Here is a 21,799-nt window from a genome sequence, read left to right on the forward strand (position 1 = left end):
TATTAACTGGTTATTTCTCTCACAGAGCATATGCATAAAACAAATTACACCCCGAAATACATTCTGCTACTCCTCCTGAGACACAAAGTTGTCCATTTATAAGATATTTCCAACACATAGCAAACACATAGCAAAAATGACACCCCAAAATAGATTCTGATACTCCTCCTGAGTATGGCGATACCACATGTGTGGGACTTTTACACAACCTGGCCACATACAAAGGCCCAACAATGAAGTAGCACCATCAGGCGATCTACGAGCATAAATTGCACATCTCATTTCTCAACCACCTATTACACTTTTGAAGGCCCTGGAGCACCAGGACAATGGAATTGCCCACAAAATGACCCCATTTTGGAAAGCAAACACCCCAATGTATAATCTATGAGGCATAATGAGTCTTTTGAACGGTTATTTTTTTCCAGAAGTTTTTGGAAAACGTGGGAAAAAAAAATAAAAACGCATTATTTTTCCACAAAGTTGTCCATTTATAAGATATTTCCAACACGTAGCAAATACATAGCAAAAATGACACCCCAAAATACTATACAATTCTGCTACTCCTCCTGGAGATACCACATGTATGGGACTTGTACACAGCCTGGCCACATACAAAGGCCCAACATTGAAGTAGCACCATCGGGCGATCTACGAGCATAAATTGCACATCTCATTAGACATGTGCATTCGTTTTCGTCCGAATGCATTTTCATCCGAATTTCAGGTATTTTCGTTATCGTTTTAACAAACGATAACGACAGTGCAGAATCTGAAAAAGGAAAGATCCGACATAAACAAATGCTTTATTTTCGTTTTCGTTGCTACAACAGTTCAATATAGATAGGAGATTCGACATGATGATGACAATAACAATCTGTGTCCATCAAACCTGTGGTCGAATGTGCCTAACCTTAACTCTATTAGTCCAAGATTATTCTACATAGAGAGAAAAGATTTGACACAGAGAGAAAAGATTCGACGTAGGGGAGAAAAGATTTGACGTAGGGGAGAAAAGATTCGACGTAGGGGAGAAAAGATAAATAAAAATATGATGATGATGATGTTATTGGCTGATTGTAACCAAAGAGGAGGAGCAGTAAAATAGCTAGAACTAAGTACACACGTACTTTGGCTTATGGTGTCTGTTGAAAGTTCTAAGAAGATTAGACGGAGCAGGTAAACTATACGGCGTTGTACAGTTTAGCTGCTCCGTCGAATCTTCTTTGAACATTCGACAGACACCATAAGCCTTCAATGACAGATCTGACCTTAATTTGGATTTTCGGACGAATGCAATTTTTAACGAAAAACAAAATAAATAAAAACGAATTTCGGGAGTAACTAAATAAATTTATTTTTCGGACGAAAACGAAATTCCGAAACGAAATATTTCAGTGTGCACATGTCTACATCTCATTTCTCAACCACCTATTACACTTTTGAAGGCCCTGGAGCACCAGGACAATGGAATTGCCCACAAAATGACCCCATTTTGGAAAGCAAACACACCAACATATAATCTATGAGGCATAATGAGTCTTTTGAACGGTTATTTTTTTTCCAGAAGTTTTTGGAAAATGTGGAAAAAAAATGAGTTTTCATTTTTTTTACACAAAGTTGTCCATTTATAAGATATTTCCAACACAGAGCAAAAATGACACCCCAAAATACATTCTGCTACTCCTCCTGAGTATAGGGATACCACATGTGTGAGACTTTTACACAGCTTGGCCACATACAGAGGTCCAACATCCAAGTAGCACCATCAGGCGTTCTAGGAGCATACATTACATAGATAATTTCCAGGCAACCTATCATTTTTGAAGGCCCTTCATATTTATAACACATAGCATGTACATACCAAGAATTACAATGCAAAATAAATTCTATTGCGGAAAGGGTAAAAAAAAAAGTATTACCTGCGCTTTCAGTAGTGTCCACAGAAGAGAGCACTGGTCCAGGCAGCATCAGGGATGTGCTTAGCGACAGCAATAGTAATTATCCAGGTAGCAGGCAGGAATATTGTCTATAGTCAGCACAAGGATATTGTCAGCACAGTCAAAGCATTTGTCCATAGAAATTGTCCAGGCAGAGACAGCCAGCACAGCCATAATATTGGTCCTGGTACACTGTTACCTGCAGACACTCTTTATTGTACCGCTCTCCAGCCCTTCATAAACATACTGCCTCTTGCTACAGCTAATTATTTGAATAGTCCAGGTAGCAGGCAGAGGTGTGGTCCATTCATGCGGCAGGCAAAGGCATGATGGCAGTAAGTCAGCAGCAGGGTAAGACCTGTGGACAGGAGCACAGGGGTAGAGGCTTCGACCCAACCAAATCTCTATGAAGCCTCCGGACTCCAGACCCTAGTCCGGAAATTACAAAACCCGGAGAAAACAAAAAAATTGTTTTTTCCATCCAGAAAAACTATTCTGGAGCCCCCCACATATGTGAGACCCCTGTGTACTACAGTAGCAGGGCAACAGAACAGTCCAAGCGGTAGGCAAAAGCATAGTCCATAAAACAGGCCAGCGTCAGTTCACGTGCAAGCAGTCCAAGCGGTAGGCAGAAGCATAGTCACAAAACAGGCCAGGGTCAGTTCACATGGAAGCAGTCCAAATGGTAGGCAGAGGCATAGTCACAAAACAGGCCAGGGTCAGTTCACGTGCAAGCAGTCCAAACGGTGGGCAGAGGCATAGTCACAAAACAGGCCAGGGTCAGTTCATGTGGAAGCAGTCCAAACGGTAGGCAGAGGCATAGTCAAAAAGCAGGCCAGGGTCAGTTCATGTGGAAGGCAGTGGCATGGTTATTTGGCGAAGCATGGAAAATCGTCAGCACAGATGATGAAAATGGGGAAAATATGGGCTAATATTTTAGGGATGTATGATAAAGTTCGAAGCATTCACCAATGCAAAGGCCAGGTTGGGAGGGACACTGGGGACAATGGAAGCTGGTATCTTTTTGAAAACCTCTTCTGCTGCACAGGCAACGTCTTTTTTGCCGTCTTCGGCCTGCTTCCGATGGTGGAATGTTGTACGGGAAGAGGCGTTCATGAAGTCGGCTAACAGCATCAGAGCGAAGGTCTTCTGGGGGGGGGGGTCTTTGTTGATAGATGAGGGACGTGACTACTACTTCTATGAATTTTAGGAAGGGGGCGGGGCTTTCTGTGGATTTTGTGTAGACTATGTAGGAATTGTAAACGGCCAAATGGATGAGATAAATTGCTACCTTCTTGTACCAGAATCGGGACCTCCTTATTGACAAATAGGGCTGAATCATTTGATCATTGAAATCCACCCCCCCCCCTGTAGAGATTATAAACTTGGACACATGTCAGTTTTTCAATGGGACCTTGTCTTCGCTGAACTACAACTGTAGTATCATCGTGAATGATGGACATCATGTGCACGTTCCTGTTATCCTTCCACCTCAAGGCCAGCACTTCATTGCATCTCAGTTTTGCTCTTTCCCCCCTTTGCAGCTTTTTGTTTACTATGGATTGTGGGAAGCCCTTCCTATTTTTTTATGAGGTTCCGCAGGCCAGGGTTTTTTCGATATATAGGTGTCTAAAAAGTGGCAGGCTGCTATAAAAGTTGTCAAGGTATATATGATATCCTTTTTTCAGAAGTGGGTAAGCTAGGTCCCATACCATTTTTCCAGTTGTGCCCATGTAGGCCGGGCACTCAGGGGGCTGGAGCTGGGAATCTCTTCCTTCATATATGCGGAACGCATACAGATATCCCGTGGCTCTCTCACAGAGCTTGTAAAATTTGACTCCGTATTTGGCCTTTTTGCTAGGAATATATTGTTTTATTCCTAGCCGGCCTGAAAATGGTACCAGGGACTCATCCACACATATATGTTCTCGGGGACATAGAGTTCTGCAAATCATTGGGAAAATAAATTTATCAGTGGGTGAATCTTATATAACTTATCGGAATTTGGATGATTGCAGGGAGGGCACTGGGTGTTGTCGTTAAAATGAAAGAATCTCATAATCATCTCATATCGTGACCTGGGCATTGCGGCAGAATACATGGGCATATGGTGGATAGGGTTGGTGGACCAATAGGCATGTCCTTCATTTTTTTTGTAAGCCCCATGTTTAGGGTGAGGCCCAAAAACAATTTGAACTCCTCCAAATTCAGATCTCTCCACTCAAATGGATGGGCATAAGATGATTGGAGGTTGCTGGCAATATACTGCTGGGCATACAAATTTGTCTGGTCCACAATGAATTGCAGCAAAGTGTCGGGCAAAAACAGGTGAAAGCAATCGATCTCTGTGAAATTTTGGGTGTTGACCTGCACACCTGGCTGTGCTGTGAAACGGGGAATAATTGGTGATCCGAAATTGGAAGGCAGCCATGTTGGGTTGGCAAGACCATTTGGCATGTATGTAGCGGCTCAGGCTCTTGGGGGACGTGACACTCCAGTAGTTGGGTGAGTTGAATTTCCTGTGCTGGTACTCAGGTGTGATGTGGCAGCACTGGTACTGAGCCTGGGCCTTTGTTACTGGGGCCTATTGCTGGCGGCAGCGCTGATACTGGGCCTTTGTTCCTGGGGCCTATTGCTGGCGGCAGCGCTGGTACTGGGCCTGGGAATATAATCCTGGTTGCTGGCAGCTGTCTGGTTCCAGAGTGTCGTGCCTTTTTATGAGGGACCCATTCTTCATCCGAATCATTGCTATATGTTGTATATGTTGTAATATGTTCACCGATTTATGTGGGACATTGTTGTGTGTATGTACACATGCAGTCAATGTTGACCAGGCCAGAATGACAATGGTTGATTTGTCCAACTGAATTTTAACAGCTGAAGACTCTTTGATGTGTTAATATTATGCAAGTCTATTTGAACATCTCAAAGGGTATTCAGGTGGTATCTGTTAATCTAATTACACATATCTAAGGGGACTTGTTGATGTTGATATGCGGGAGTGCAAATTGGGGTGGATTATGACTACAGCTGTTCACGGCTGGGAGTTGTTGTCTGTTTGAAAGACTAAAGCTAATCAAAGTCCTAAATTGAAACGGCCAATCAAATTGCTCAGCCATTCAATATTTAGTGAATATAACACAGCATTCAGTCTATAGTTTGAGTGAGGCTTGTCTGTGTATGGCTGGGAACACACAGGCCTAGGAATATGGGTCTCTGAATTATATCTACTCTGTTGGATTTTTTTGTTATCTGTGGACTTTGGACTTTGTTCTGTGTTGGAAGTCAATAAAGTGCATCTCTCTGGAAGAATTGGGTTGCTGCGGAAGAGTACTTACATCATCATCATTATAATACCCAAATATTAACTATACTATATCCACCCGATACATATTCGACATATTACCCGATCACTACATTGGTGCCGTGACCCGGATTTTTTTTGTTATTTTTTTTTTATTTTTTGTTGCTTGATTTATGGGTCAGTTCTAGTAGTTAGAACCGACCCAAGTGGGGGTATATGTCGTATATGTTGTAATATGTTCACCGATTTATGTGGGACATTGTTGTGTGTATGTACACATGCAGTCAATGTTGACCAGGCCAGAATGACAATGGTTGATTTGTCCAACTGAATTTTAACAGCTGAAGACTCTTTGATGTGTTAATCTTATGCAAGTCTATTTGAACATCTCAAAGGGTATTCAGGTGGTATCTAATCTAATTACACATATCTAAGGGGACTTGTTGATGTTGATATGCGGGAGTGCAAATTGGGGTGGTTTATGACTACAGCTGTTCACGGCTGGGAGTTGTTGTCTGTTTGAAAGATTAAAGCTAATCAAAGTCCTAAATTGAAACGGCCAATCAAATTGCTCAGCCATTCAATATTTAGTGACTATAACACAGCATTCAGTCTATAGTTTGAGTGAGGCTTGTCTGTGTATGGACACACAGACCTAAGAACATGGGACTTTGAATTATATACTCTGTCGGATTTTTTTGTCACCTGTGGACTTTGTTCTGTGTTGGAAGTCAATAAAGTGCATCTCTCTGGAAGAATTGGGTTGCTGCGGAAGAGTACTTGCTAATTAATTAGCATACCCACGATACCACTATACCACTACTAATATCACCCAATATATTAAATCACTACACTCTCGATCGTTTCAAATGCCGAATTTGATTCGGAATTGGAATTGGAATCTGATGAGAACTCCCCGGTACTCTCATCAGTCATGGAGAGGATCTGGAACGCCTCCTCCCTAGTATATACTCTTTTGGACATGGCTGTGTGGCGGGTAGCTGTGCGATGGGTGACAGATGGGTGGCAGGTGACGGTCAATGATGGGCTGTGCGATGGGTGGCAGGTGACGTTCACTGAAAGGTGATGATGGTGTGATGGGCGATGGTCACTGATGGGTGACAGGCGATGGCCACTGATGGGTGACAGGCCACGGATGGTGACGGGTGATGGTCACAGATGGTTGACAGGCGACAGTTATTGATGGGTGACGGGTGATGGGTGACAGGCCATGGTCACTGATGGGTGTTGGGTGCACCGCTGATGGTCACTGATCGGTGACAGGGCACGGTCACTGATGGGTGACGGGTGCACCGCTGATGGTCACTGATGGGTGATGGGTGACAGGGCACGGTCACTGAATGGTGACGTGTGATAGGGCACAGTCACTGATGAGTGACGGGTGACAGGGCACGGTCACTGATGGGTGACAGTTGCACCGCTGATGGTCACTGATGGCAGTCTCTTATGTGACAGGTGCACTTTTATGGGGTGACTGTTGGGACAGGTGTGGTGTTGGTGCAGACACTACTAAACCTAGATCTGTAACTCACTGCTCTTAGCTCTTCTCTCCTCACACTGGAAACAGTGTGTGAAAAGAGAAGAGCTGGTAACAGCTAGTGATAGTTCTATGTTTACATTTAGTGATCGGCTGTGAATGGATCACAGCCGATCACGTGGTACACAGCCCTGGCCAATGGCTGTTTACTATCGTTGGTGATGAGCAGTGTTCCCGGGAACACGCCGCCACCGACGTGCACATGCAGCGCACTCACGATCGCGCGTGCGCCGTGCAATGCGGGGAGTTACCATTCGTGATCGGCCGTGACTTCATCACCCATGCCCAGTGGCTGTTCACCCCTGTCGGTGACGAGCGGTGTCTCGGTGACACGCCGCCACCGACAGTACAGGGCTGCGCGCACACGATCGCACGCATGCCCTGCTTAAACGGGCTCACGTCATATGACGTCCGCCCAGAACTAGAGCCTTACCATCCCGCCATCATATGACAGTGGGCGGTAGTCTAGTGGTTAACAGGGGAGTGTAATTACAATTTTTGATGCAATACTTTGCAACAGGGCTCATTCCTGCGCTCCAACTAGAGTATCTATGAGGGGTTGCAGTGTTGTGGCACCAGCACCAGTGCCCAAAGCCCAAATTTTCAGCCCCTGATTAACAGGGGCGTATAATTACAATTTTTGATGCAATACTTTGCAGCAGGGCTCATTCCTGCGCTCCAACTATAGCATCTGTGAGGGGTTGCAGTGTTGTGGCACCAGTGCCTAAGGCCCAATTTTTCAACAGGGACATGTAATTACAATTCTTGATCTAATATTTCACAGCAGGGCCCATTCCAGCGCCCACCAAGAGTAACTGTAAGGGCTTACAGTGTTGTGGAAACACCACCACCACCACCAAAGGCCCAATTTTTCTGCCCCTGTTCAACAGGTGCATGTAATTACAATTCTTGATATAATATTTCACAGCAGGGCCCGTTCCAGCGCCCACCAAGAGTAACTGTGAGGGCTTACAGTGTTGTGCCAACACCAACACCTAAGGCCCCAATTTCTGCAGAGTATATAGGGCAGGCCCCTACTTTCAAACATCCAACTTACAAACGACTCCTACTTGCAAACCGAAGGAGACAACAGGAAGTGAGATGAAATCTACCCCTAGGAAGGGAAATTCTCTCCTGTAAGAGTTAATATGGGAAAAACGTGTCTCCTCTTCACTGATGCTTTATCACCAATCCTTGTTTCACTAAAACCCCCAAATTTTCAAAAAACATTTGTCATTGGGACAGAAAGTGAGGTGAAATCTTCTGAAGAGGTGCACAGACAGCAAAACAAATGTTACAAGGGTGATAACCCTTCCCTATGTTTTCCAAAAAGCTTAAAAAAAAGTTTTTTTGGCTGGAGCTACACTTTAAAAATGTACCAGTTCAAAATTACAAACAGATTCTACTTAACAACAAACCTACAGTCCCTGTCTTGTTTGCACCGCCTGTATACTGCTGTTCAGAGCATATAGGACCTGGGGGCCCCACGCCTTTCCTTTTTTAATTTGGGTGCGGGGTTCCCCTTAATATCCATACAAGACCCAAAGGGCCTGGTAATGGACTGGGGGGGGGGGGGGTACCCATGTCGTTTGTCTCACTGATTTTCATCCATATTGCCGGGACTCGACATTACATTAAAGCCGCAAGCAGTTTTAAATGATTTTTATTCCTTTAAAAATGTCATTTTGTGCAGGGACTGTTCTAAGCACGGGAAACACATGCCACTTTACAGGCATACTATAGACACCCCCCAGGTAGATATTTAAAGGAATATTTCACTTTTATTTTTTCATTTTAAGCATCATTAAAATCACTGCTCCCGAAAAAATGGCCGTTTTTAAACTTTTTTTTGCATTGATACATGTCCCCTGGGGCAGGACCCGGGTCCCCAAACCCTTTTTAGGACAATAACTTGCATATTAGCCTTTAAAATTAACACTATTGATTTTGAACTTTCGAGTCCCATTGACTTTAATGGGGTTCTAAAGTTCGCGCAAATTTTCGGTTCATTCGCAGGTTCTGGTGCGAACCGAACCGGGGGGTTGTTCGGCTCATCCCTAGTGGCGAGTAAGGTCTTAGTAGCCAATTACATAACTGGAAGGTGACCAGCCTGTACAGTATCCCTTTTTCCTAGGATGCAGGCAGTGATACCACCACTACATGAATGATTTCTGGCTGCAGCATTTAGATGTTTTTTGGGCAGGTGAACTGACCATTTGGTCCACTGATTCAGCAAACTGTAGATTTGTAAAGTTCAGGTTGAACTCTACATTGTCGCAAACTTGAATCTCATTCCTATTACTATCTTTTCTTTTTAAGAGCTAGCCTAATGTCATAAGCATAAAACATTTTGTATATGTAAAATGTAAAATCTGTATAGATGACATCTATTTCTTTAACAGTTGTCCAGTTTTTAGATTTAGCACGCTTTCAATATTTTTTAACTTCTGTGATCAGCATTACCTGATATGTGTCCCTAATTTCTTTTTTCTTTTTACACAACTCTATCTTAAATCTTAAATGTCATAAGCATAAAACATTTTGTATATGTAAAATGCAAAAAAAAAAGGAGAATTTTTTTTTTTTTTTGTCTAAACTATTATGGTACAGATTCTCAAGAAAATATTAAATACAAATATTTACTAAATGAGATTTGCATTAAATAACATTAGGTTTGTAAACAATTGCTTACACCCGTTCAGACACTTAATTAGATAAGATATTAATTATACCTTTGGGACATACAGCCCAAAAGAACCTGCTATTCTTATTGTAATGCAACTATATAAAAGGGTAAATATTGGTTTTAAAAGAGGCTAGTGATCTCAGGAGAACCTCATATTCCTGCTGAGCTCTTCTTCCTTCTTTGGTATGTTAGGACTTCTATTAACTAAGTATGATTTTCTAATAATGTAATGTGAATTATAATCTGTTTATACTTTAATATGAAACACATAATGACATAATGGCTGAGAACCTGCTACAGGCAAGTCCCTGAGTTACATACTGTACATCCGACTTACATGCGACTCATACTCACAAACGGAGGGAGACAACAGGAACTGAGAGGAAATCTACCCCTAGGTCACAGGGACAGAAAGTGAAGTGAAATCTTCTGAACAGGGGCACAGAAAGCAAAACAAACGTTATCCAAAAACGTACAAATTATTTTTTGGCTGGAGTTACACTTAAAAAATGTACCTGCTCCAATTTGCATACCTACAGAACCTATTTTGTTTATATCCCTGGGACTGCCTGTATTGCAGTGAATTAATTGTACTAGTGCTTGTAATTTTTTCTCTGTAATCGTTTTTTTTTTATTTGAAAAAGAAAAGGCAAGCTGTTGTGAGGATTTTAGGATGCTCTCCAATAAGTTTTTCTCCTGCTTCCATAACTGCCCCAGAGTGTGCCTGTGACTAGCTTTGTTCTTTGCACTGTCCTACAGTATTTCTGAAAAAAATACAGATGTAAACTTCTATTACAGTTAGGTTGTACTTTATAATAGCCTAGCCTTAGATTGAATGTTTTATCTGTATAGATGACATCTATTTCTTTAACAGTTGTCCAGTTTTTAGATTTAGCACGCTTTCAATATTTTTTAACTTCTGTGATCAGCATTACCTGATATGTGTCCCTAATTTCTTTTTTCTTTTTACACAACTCTATCTTAAAGTATTTGAAGTATAAGTCTCTATCACAGTTGTTAAGCCATATAATTTTTATAGCCCATGCATCAGAACACAGCTGTTTCCTGCAAGAAGAACATATATTGTATTAAAAGCTGATCTGCACATTTAAAATGCCTTATTGCAGTTTTCTGTAATAGACTACAGTTTTCTATTTCAATTCTGAAATTAGCATTGTCCTAAAGTGCGCCCCTGATCAGCCTTTGACAGAGCCAAGAGAGATACGTTTATCAGCTGTAGTAGTAAGAGAGAGGTGCTGTTCCCACATTTGTCATGCATTGGATCAGCTATTTGATAATGATCAGTAGAATGTTGTCTACTGTACGCTCTTCTACGTCACACATATTTCTTTTATTTTTTTTTTCATACAAAATCTAGATAGTTAACTCAAAAATGCATCACATATCATAAATACTAGAAGGATACAAAGATTCAAACAGTGAATACATAATAAAGTACATCAATGTTGTCTATATACTGTACATAGCTAAACATCAGGGGCGTAACTACCACCATAGCGACCCATGCGGGCGCTATGGGGCCCGCAGCCGGGCGGGGCCCAGTGAGAATAAGAGCACCGCCGGCACAGTCTCCCAGCCAGGGGAAGAGAGAGGAAAGGAAGAGGCGAGCTGTCCGTATCAGCAGAGAGCTGAATTGCCCGATGTAAGAGCTTTCATTAGAACTTCCAGTGTTCCAGGGGCTCACGTCACATAGCTCCACCTTTTGGCCCGGTGCCTTTGATAGACAGAACACCGATCCAATGCGGGACATGTGACGTCATCAAGGGCGTCGGGCCAAGAGGTGGGGCTATGTGACGATGAGCCCCGGGAAGACGGGAAATTCAAATGAAAGCTATTACAGCGGGCAATCTCAGTCTCTGCTGGTCTGGGTGGCTTGCCTCTTCCTCTGCATAGGTGGGGCTGTATGGGGCACAGGCAGACCAGGCTGTATGGGGCACAGGTCACGCTGTATGGGGCACAGGTCCCGCTGTATTGGGCACAGGTCACCCTGTATTGGGCACAGGTCACGCTGCATTGAGCACAGGTCATGCTGCATTGGGCACAGGTCACGCTGTATGTGGCACAGGTCATGCTGCATTGACACTAGGGCAGCTGTGGGGGGGGCTGTTTGCAGGGGGCCCCATACAACATTTTGCTATGGGGCCCTGCTATTTGTAGTTACGCCCCTGCTAAACATATATACAAAAGTACACACCTACAGTATGCTACAGCAATCAGTTAATAAAAGGATGCTACCACACCTTATTTCCACTGCATTCCAGCTAAACCTTCCTAAGGCAGTAGCCTAGCATAAGTCCCACATTGCAGAAAGGATTGATAAGCAAGGGATACATATCCCCGATAATTATACTGCATAATTCAACCTGGAAGATGGCTAGAACTGGATAGGTCAGTGGTGAGTTTGGGGGTGGGGGGTGTGGGGGGGGGGGTCCTGGAGGTGAGTATTGCAGCCAGAGCTGTTTTATTATTTCTTAAAAATGCCAGGGCTGGATTCTTTCATATTTGCTCATGTTAGAGTTGGGTTTACACTGTCTTGAACACTGAAAATGAAAAGCCTGTCATGATTCAGGTAGATATGAGATAAATGCACACAGACACAGCTAGACTTTCTCCCTAATGGTGTCTGTATAAAGGATAGATAAGAGCTGTAGTGTAGCAGAGTAAAGTCACTATAGTTAAAGTGATACTAAAGTCAGTTTTTTTCATTTAAAAATAACACACATGTTATACTTACCTACTCTGTGCAGTGGCTTTGCACAGAGCAGCCCAGATCCTCCTTTGCTTGGGTCCCTCGCCGGCGTTCCTGGCCCCTACCTCCTGCCGAGTGCCCTTGCAACAAGCAGCTTGCTATGGGGCACCCAAGCCGAGCCACCGCTCTGTGTGTCTATTCAGACACGGAGCTGCGGTTTAACCCCACCCCCTCTCTCTCCTCATTGGCTCAGTGACTTTGATTGGCAGCAGTGGGAGCCAATGGCACCACGCTGCTGTCTCAGCCAATTTGGAGGGAGAGTCACTAGCATCCAAGATTCTCCTGCAATATCACTGGATCAAGATGGACTCAAGTAAATATTAGGGGGGTTGAGGGGGGCTGCTGCACACAGAAGGTTTTTTATCTTAATGCATAGACTTTGCAACCACTTTAATTCTGATAAGGCCTAGAAGCCACATTTGACATACTGTATAGGTTTGCCTCTGGGTGACACACTAGAAAATCTTTAAACTGGTGTCCATCATACATACAGAGGTGGAAACTGGGAGGCAGTAACAGTTTTGAGACACAAAACACCACGCAATAGCCCAAGATGACTGAGGCTAGAAATGCCATTTAACAGAATTTTGAATAAACTAGAGATTCAGGGCCTGATTTATTAACCACTTCCCGGCTGGCGCACGCCGATGCACGTCGGCAGAATGGCACGGCTGGGCAAATGGGTGTACAGGTAAGTCCCATAAAATTTCCCGCCGTGCCATTGTGTGCGTGCCGCCGGCGGTGCACACACGCGCCGGCCGGGATCTCCATGAGTCGGGTCGCGGGTCCCGCGGACTCGATCACCGCGGGGATACCCGCGATCGCCTCACAGAGAGGACGAACGGGGAGATGCTGATGTAAACAGCAACTCCCCGTTCTGCCTAGTGACAGTGCCACTGATCTCTGCTCCCTGTCACCGGGAGCAGAGATCAGTGACGTGTCACAGCTAGCTCATCCCCCCTACAGTTAGAAAACACTCCCTAGTACTGACTTAACCCCTCCCTGCCCCCTAGTGGTTAACCCCTTCACTGCCAGTGTCATTTACACAGGAATCAGTGCATTTTTATAGCACTGATTGCTGTAGAAATGACAATGGTTCCAAAAATGTCCAATGTGTCCGCCATAATGTCGCAGTCACAATAAAAATTGCTGATCGCCACCATTACTAGTAAAAAAAAAATATTAATAAAAATGCAATAAAACTATCCCCTATTTTGTAAATGCTATCACTTTTGCGCAAACCAATCAATAAACGCTTATTGCAATTTTTTTTTACCAAAAAGAAGAATGTAGAAGAATACGTATCGGCCTAAACTGAGGAACAAAAATGTTTTTTAAATTATTTTTTGGGGATATTTATTATAGCAAAAAGTAAAAAATAATGCGTTTTTTTCAGAATTGTCGCTATTTTTTTGTTTATCGCGCAAAAAATAAAAACCGCAGAGGTGATCAAATACCGCCAAAAGAAAGCTCTATTTGTGGGAAAAAAAGGACGTCAATTTTGTTTGGGAGCCACATCGCACGACCGCACAATTGTCAGTTAAAGCGACGCAGTACCGAATCGCAAAAAACGCACTGGTCAGGAAGGGAGTAAATTCTTCCGGGGCTGAAGTGGTTAAAGTAAAGCAAGATAAGATGAGGTAAAGTGAAGGTTGGTCTCTTTTACTAGTAGAGACTGAAGTCTTTACTTTAAGCATCCAGTCATGTGAAGAAAGAAACTCTTTATTTTTAGATCCTCTGCAGACTAGATGTCTGAAGTAAACAGAAGCTTACTTTGTCATGTATTATACTTAAAGGGAAAAATGATAAAGAATAGCATTACAATGCAGTTTGTCAGTTGCATTAATATAGTAGTGTTTCTTGTTTTACTTCTGTAAAACTTCTTAGTTTTAATTAGCAATAATTCAGTTATTTTCCACTAACTGTAACAGGCCAAACTGTCCAGAAAAAGTGGTATTTACAGTCACAGAAAATTTCAGTCTCAGCTGCTAAATTGTCATGGTAGATGTCAGTCAACCAATAGTGCCATTGACTATAGGGGGTTGGATAAAAAGGGTGACAGTCGTCCTGCAGAATTGGGAACTGGTGTTTCTCCTATTTAAAAAATACATCTGAGATAGCAAAACTGATAGGGTCAACAGGTAGTTATAAAACATATACTCAAACCAGTATGAAAACCTTGAACATCTATACTTTGGTTTTTTTGGTTTATAAATGCTTTAAATAAGTAGGGACCAAGTTCTCCCTTCTTCCAACTTCATTTCTTTTCACCTTAAAAACACGCTTACATAAATTAGTTCCTACAAGAAGCAGATATACCTTCATTGAAGGATACATAATTGCAACAAACTAACAATAAATAAACAATTATTAAAAATGTATTAAAATGCAAAGACTTCTGTACGTTTTCTTTGCAGAATGGCTTGGAAAAATGACACAGTTATCAAAGAATTTATCCTTCTTGGACTCTCCAGTAATCCCATTATACAAATCATACTTTTTGTGATATTCCTGATCATGTACTTGATCATTTTAGTTGCAAATTCTCTTATTGTCTTGGCTACAGTCACTGATAGCACTCTTCAAACCCCTATGTATTTTTTCCTCACTAATTTGTCTCTAGTGGACATCTGCTATTCATCCTCAATAATACCACGGATGCTGAGAGATATGACGGCGGTCAAAAAGACAATTTTGTTTGCAGATTGTGTTGCACAAATGTATATATCTCTTTCATTGGGGGAAGCAGAATGTATTCTTTTAGCTGTAATGGCCTATGACCGCTATATAGCAATCTGTTATCCTTTACATTATACTACAATTATCCACAGAAATTTGTGTATTAAGATAGCTATAGGAACATGGTTTAGTGGATTTCTCTTATCTATTTCTCATGTAGCCTTAACATGGAATGTGGATCTTTGTGGACGTAATGAAATTAACCATTTTGAGTGTGAAGTACCAGAAATCTTAGCTTTGGGATGCGGGAATGTTACAGTTGTTGAATTTGTGATTTTTATTGTTGGTGTCATTATTTTAATTGTACCCATTACTTTTATTATCATTACATATATTAAAATTATAAGAGCCATTTTTAAAATAAGATCTTCTGCAGGACGGAGAAAGGTGTTTTCCACTTGTGGCTCTCATATAACTGTTGTAACCTTGTTCTATGGCTCAGCTATGGCCACCTATATGAAACCTCGATCAAAGTCATCTCCTGATACAGATAAACTTTTTGCTATCTTTTATACAATAGTTACACCAATGTTGAATCCACTGATTTATACACTCAGGAATAAAGAAGTCAAATCAGCTCTAAAAAAGGTTTCATGTAAGAACATATCTTTTCTTCAATAGTATATTTTGAATAAAAAAAAAAAAGATATATCATGCATATGGCATCACATAACAGGTATGTTACCAAGGCATTGTGAACTTACAGTATAAAAACTATCAACACAAGCTAAATAAAGAAATGGTATTCAGCTTGTATTCTATTAACTAAATCATTTTCTATCAATAATTGTATCCCAAATTTTTGCAAAAGCTATTCATTCAAACGGAAAACATCAAAATAAAGTATTTTATCTGATTTCAGTTAAATTCACCAGTCTATTTATTACCTAATGATGTATTAAAAAAACCTTCAGACTTCTTTTTTAGGATGGATTCAGCATCCGCAAAATCTGAACCAAGCAAGGGGTAACAGAAAATGATGTGAATTAAAATTCTCTATCACTGCTGTCAGATTACACACTATTTAACAGTAGTACAATTTCCCCATCACCACTATCTCTAGTCATTTTCATAAATATACATTTGTATACTGTATAATATTAAATATATATATATATATATATATATACATATATATATATATATATATATATATATATATATATAAAGTATGTATATACTGTATGTATATGTCATTTTAAGCCTTAGACACAATCTGTAAACTGCACCATTCCCTCTTCCCAATGTTAATAGCAAAAACTGCTAGCAGTACTAGACGAGCATACACATCCACAGTAGATGTTACTCTGTTACTGTCAATGTGTAAAATTAGGCATTGTATAGAAAGCACAAAAAACTAGCTAGGGAACCCGATTATAGACTGAGGCCCCAAAGCAAAAAGAAGTTGCTCAAAAAACACTAGTGGCCTCAATGAAAAAATGAAAAAGTTTTTTTACTATCAAAATGACCAAAAACAAAAATTACAAAAAAATACAGTACCCATCCCCTAAATAGTTAAAATAAGACAACATTGTCTATAAATTGTTTATTGTACCCCCACATGAGGCAATAGACTTTGAGCTAAGGAAATACCCCACAGAGGTTAATAAACAAGCCCCCTGATATAAGTGCCTTCTCAACCATAGGGTATAATTACAAAGCAATGGTACCACTATCTCAAATAAATTAAGGTCGCCCAACAACCTTCATTCTTTTGAATAGGAATAAATAACGAGAGAAGCCGGCAGTAAGTTGAATGGTGATTGAGACTCCATACCCCAAACTAAGGGGTCTAAACACTTGCTTAAACTTCCAACTTGCCAACTGGCAGAAAAAGTTCAGTTTAAACATACGTATGCTTTTAGTTCCCTTTGTCATAGAACAGTCTCAAGCATGAAGTTATCATTACACTAATGTCAGCCTTGTAACATTATTTTCAAGAAATACTTCCATAAGTTCCACAAAAAATTATCTTCATAAGGCTACACTGCTGGTTACTAAAGATGAGGTAGAAACAAAGTTCATAACTGGGACACGATAAGTAAATGCATACGTTGGCAAGTTTATGAAGAAAGCAGGAATTGGGGCCGATAGAGATAATTATTAATGCAGCCACACATTGAGTAATACTACTTAAAAGCTGGAGTAGCAGATAGGCATAAGCGGAACATGTAGGTTAGCAAATAGCCAAGCGTTAATCGCAGAGCAAGTAGACAAAAATAGGAGCTTGTTGCATGTCACCAACTCCGGCCATAAGAGATTTCCACGCTCTAGCTCAAGGATGACTAATACTTTGTTCTACCTTGCCACTACAACTCCTCAGTACTTAAAGATTTTGCATCCAGCCATAGTCATTTCTATGTGGTCCCCACACTGCCGCCGGTACAATTCCGCCCCTCTCCAGTGTGGAGTGGATGGCAGAGCTGGCTTCAAGAGATACATCTGCCAGCTCTCTACGTGGGGGGGTAGTTAGTTGACATCATGGGTGATGATGTCAACGTGTTTTGTCATCACGTGACAGCTTTTCAGGACCTGGAGCTCCTCCCTCCCATAGCATTATTTATAGAGGATTTCAAATTCTTAATTACTGGGTTGCTCCTAATAGACATACACTTAGATAGGTTGGTGTATCATTTAAAATAAATAGTAAAACAACTGCAGAAAAGCTCACCACAAATTTATTATAGCACACCAAATAATCACTAGATTAACGGCCCCACAAAGAGGAGAGATCAAAGATAGCCTTCAAGACAAAAACATACAAAAATAACAAAAATATAATAATTAATAAAAAAATATTCAAAGAATATACACAAAATATATATATATTAACCCCTGGGGAAATAGAGTGCAACACATTGACCTACTTTCATAAAAACAACTGAAAGTTAAAGTGGTTGTAAAGGCAGAAGGTTTTTTATCCTAATGCATACTATGCATTAAAATAAAAAGCCTTCTGTGTGCAGCAGCCCCCCTCAGCCCCCTAACACTTGCCTGAGGTCCCTCTCTGTCCAGCGATGTCCATGAGTGTCTCAGCCATCCGAGATTCTCCCTCCTGATTGGCTGAGACACAGCAGCAGAGCCATTGGCTGCTGCTGCTGTCAATCAAAGTCAGTAGCCAATCAGGGGAGAGAGGGGACGCAGCGGGGCTTCATGTCTAAATGGACACAGGGAGCTGTGACTCGGCTCGGGTGCCCCATAGCAAGCTGCTTGCTGTGGTGGCACTGAACAGGAGGGAGGGGCCAGGATCACAGAAGAGAGACCCGAGAAGAGGAGGATCTGGGCTGCTCTGTGCAAATCCACTGCAACAGAGCAGGTAAGTATAACATACTTGTTATTTTTATAGGAAAAAAAATAGATTTTACAATCACTTTCAGTTCTGCGTTTAACCCCTTCAGGGCTAAAGACTTTCATTTGTAAATCCAAAATTTCTTCTTTTGGAGAAGGATCATATTGAAGTCCCGTCTTCTCATAGACAATTTCAAAACAAATATACCCTTGAATTTTAATCCCTTGGTACTTGCATTATAGGCCCTTTTGAAATCAAATTCTTTAGTCCTGAAGGCGTTAATTTGCAGGTGTTTTGTGGAAGTAGGTAAATGTGTTGCATTCTATTTCCCCAGGGGTTGATATATTCAGTATATATTTTGTGAATAGTCTTTGAAAATATTTTGATTATTAATGATATTTTTGTTATTTTGTATGTTTTGAGTCTTATATTGAAGGCTATCTTTAATCTCATCCTCTTTGTTAGACCAGTTATCCAGTAATTTTTTGGTGTGTTATTATAAATTTGTAAAGAGCTTTTCCCTGGTTGTGTTACTGTTTTTTTTTTTTAATGATACACCAACCTACATATCTTTAAGTGTTTGTCTATTAGGAGCAACACGGTATTTAAGAATTTGAAATCCTCTATAAATAGAGCTATGAGAGGGAGGTTCTCCTGGTCCTGAAGAAGCTGTCACGTGATGATGAAACGTGTTGACATCATTGCGCATGACATCACCTAACCACACCCCCACATAGAGAGCTGGTGGATGTGTCCTTTGGAGCCGGCTTTGCCATCCAATCCATGCTGGAGAGGGGTGGAATTGTAATGGCGGTAGTGTGGGGACCACACAGAAGCTACTACAGCTGGATGCAAAATCTTTAAGTATCGAGGAGCGGCTGTGGCGGGAAGATAGAATGAAAGATCATCCATCCTCAAGCCGGAGCATGGAAATCCTTTTAACTATTTAGGGGGTGGGTACTGTATTTTTTTGCAATTTTAGTATATTGGTAATTTTGATACAAAAAAAAATGTTTTAATTAATTCGAGGCCATGTCTTTTTGAGCAGCTTTTTTTTTGTGCTTTGGGGACTATAATTGGTCTATAATTGGGTTCCCTAGCTAGTTTTTGTGCCTAAATTGTGCTGATTAGACCACACCTATTTGGTGAGTTGGCATTAGAATTTATATATTACCCTCTTTTTGCCAATTTTGTATGATTAAGTATTGTATAGAATGCCTAGGCAATCTATAGAATGGGAAAAATGGAATGGCAAAGTATGAAACGCAAAGTACGAAACGCTTAATATTTCACACATTTCCTAGGCATTCTACTAGGCATTTTGCCTAAATAGTACTTGTCATTCTGAATAATGCCTAGGTATTATATACATTGCCTGTATATAGCATATCAAAAATAAAACACACTTTTCATGCTTTGTCTAAAATCATTCTATAGATTGCATAGACATTCTATTTAATGCCTAATTTCACACATTGATGTTAACAACTTAACACATTTTCAGAATTAATGCCTCTGCAATCCACCCTAGTATACAGGAAACTTTTTGATCTGTGTCCTCCACTGTAATGAAAAAAAAGATAATTTACCAGAAAATCAGACCTCAAACTGCATATCAGTCTGTGCCTTGGTAAGTTGTCACCATGGAAAACATTCCACCGAACAGTGCATTACCAATTATGTCCAGGGATAAATAATACCACCAGAACCGTATTATATGAAAAGAATAATCAGAAATAGTACAATAATCATCTATTAGCAATTTTTCTAATATAATATTAAAACATTAAAAGACTAAAACTACCATTATATTATAGTTTGTGGCAGTTCATATCACCAAATTGGTACTGTTCCACAAAAACCACAGATGGATAAATGGGTCAGACTATAACGAAAGACTTAGATTGTTGATATCATGAACACTGCTTTTATTAGACATAAAAAATATACACACTTTTAAAAGGAAAAAAACAGACATATCTGAACATTAGACAGGAACATGAGTGTGCTGTTGGTCACTCTGCTTCTCCAGCTCACACTGTTTACAGAGACTCACACTGAACTCGAGCCTTAACTCTGCCAGCAGACAAGTGTATGATTACACAGAAGTGTGGTGGTGATTCTAATTTTGCTTTTCATTCATGAACACTTTATTTTTTAAACACAGGATTGAGTCTGGAACAAGTTAACATAGGTCATACCTTTAGAGCCCTTTCACTCTCACAGCGCCCGGGCGTCGGCGCTATTCTTAGCGGCACTTTACCGTCGTTTTAGCAGCGCTTTTCGGCCGCTAGTGGCCAAAAAAGGGTTAAAAGCACCGGCAAAGCGCAGCTACAGCAACGCTTCGGTGGTGCTGCCCATTGATTTCAGTGAGTAGGGGCACTTTAGAGAAGCTGCTAGCAGGACTTTTTTTGACGTCCTCCCAGCGCACCGCTCCAGTGTGAAAGCCCTCGGGCTTTCACATTGGAGTGACAGAAGAGGCGCTTTACAGGCGCTTTGCAGGTGCTATATTTAGCACTACCTGTAAAGCGCCTCAGTGTGAAAGGGGTCTTTTGGTAGATGGTATTTATACTGATATCTGTACTGTAGCACTGTACTGTCTAGGAATAATCTGGTCCACACTGCCCTCCTGTGCTCATGATAAAACTGTGTGGCCCACATAAAGAAGGCCAGCGGTAGACTAGTCTGTAGCACAGTCCATAACACATGTGAAAAAGGATCCGATGGTGTATATTTCACAGGTATCATCTTCTGACAATGATGGACACATTTTTCACTTAATTTTTTTGCACTGAAACATCCCAGTGAGATTACAAAAGGTAGCTAGAGGATGGAAAGAAGATTTACAGAGGACCTGCATTTTACTGGGGGCAATTTTATTCTTAATATTTGTGCCCTCCTATACACAAATCTTGGCTTCTTTGGGGTGACTGGTCCTAATTTAGGGTCCTGACATAGGATCCCCCAATGTTATTGGACTATTCCTTCCATTTAAAATTGTCCACACCTGTGCAACGGTGACAAACTAGGTAAAGTTTTAATATACATAGCCGACGCTTTAAAAGCCTTTGCAGATTACCACTTAAGATTTACACAAGAGGTCTAGTCAGGGGCGTTGCTAGGTGGCAAAAAGACCAGGGGCTTCAGCCCGCAGTCCGAGGCTGGAAACGGGGGGTGTACACGTAACGCAGGCCTTTTTTTTTTTTGGCTGGGCCGTGACCTACCTACACTGACGGTAGTGAACTACCTACACTGACCTACCTACACTGACCTACATACTAGTGATGGCCAGTTCATGAACGAATCGTTCTTTTGAATCGATTCTTTTCAGTGAACTGGATGAATCGATTCATCTGAGTGAACTGATCCGTTTGAAACAGTTCACTATGCACTCAATACTAGCATAGCAGAGCAAAGCAGGCCTGGTAATATGATCCTAGAGTGAGAGAGCTTGGCCCCTCCCTGCAACCAATCAGCATGCTCAAGGCACAGTGACACTCAGGAACTGGATAC

At 41.2% G+C, this 21,799-nt stretch overlaps 1 protein-coding gene across 1 annotated transcript; it reads left to right on the plus strand.

Annotated features, from left to right (window-relative positions):
- The first annotated feature begins 14,676 nt into the window (after positions 1 to 14,676).
- On the plus strand, positions 14,677 to 15,618 carry LOC141147759 (putative olfactory receptor 2B8). The gene has a single exon (XM_073634941.1). The coding sequence runs from the start codon at positions 14,677 to 14,679 to the stop codon at positions 15,616 to 15,618; it is 942 nt and encodes a 313-aa protein (XP_073491042.1).
- Positions 15,619 to 21,799: the final 6,181 nt, after the last annotated feature.

This window comes from Aquarana catesbeiana, linkage group LG06, assembly GCF_042186555.1.
Source record: "Aquarana catesbeiana isolate 2022-GZ linkage group LG06, ASM4218655v1, whole genome shotgun sequence".
In the NCBI taxonomy this organism is placed as follows: Eukaryota; Metazoa; Chordata; class Amphibia; order Anura; family Ranidae; genus Aquarana; species Aquarana catesbeiana.

Coding starts and splice junctions, on each gene's coding strand:
- LOC141147759 (XM_073634941.1), top strand. CDS start 14,677: ATGGCTTGGAAAAATGACACAGTTATCAAAGAATTTATCCTTCTTGGA.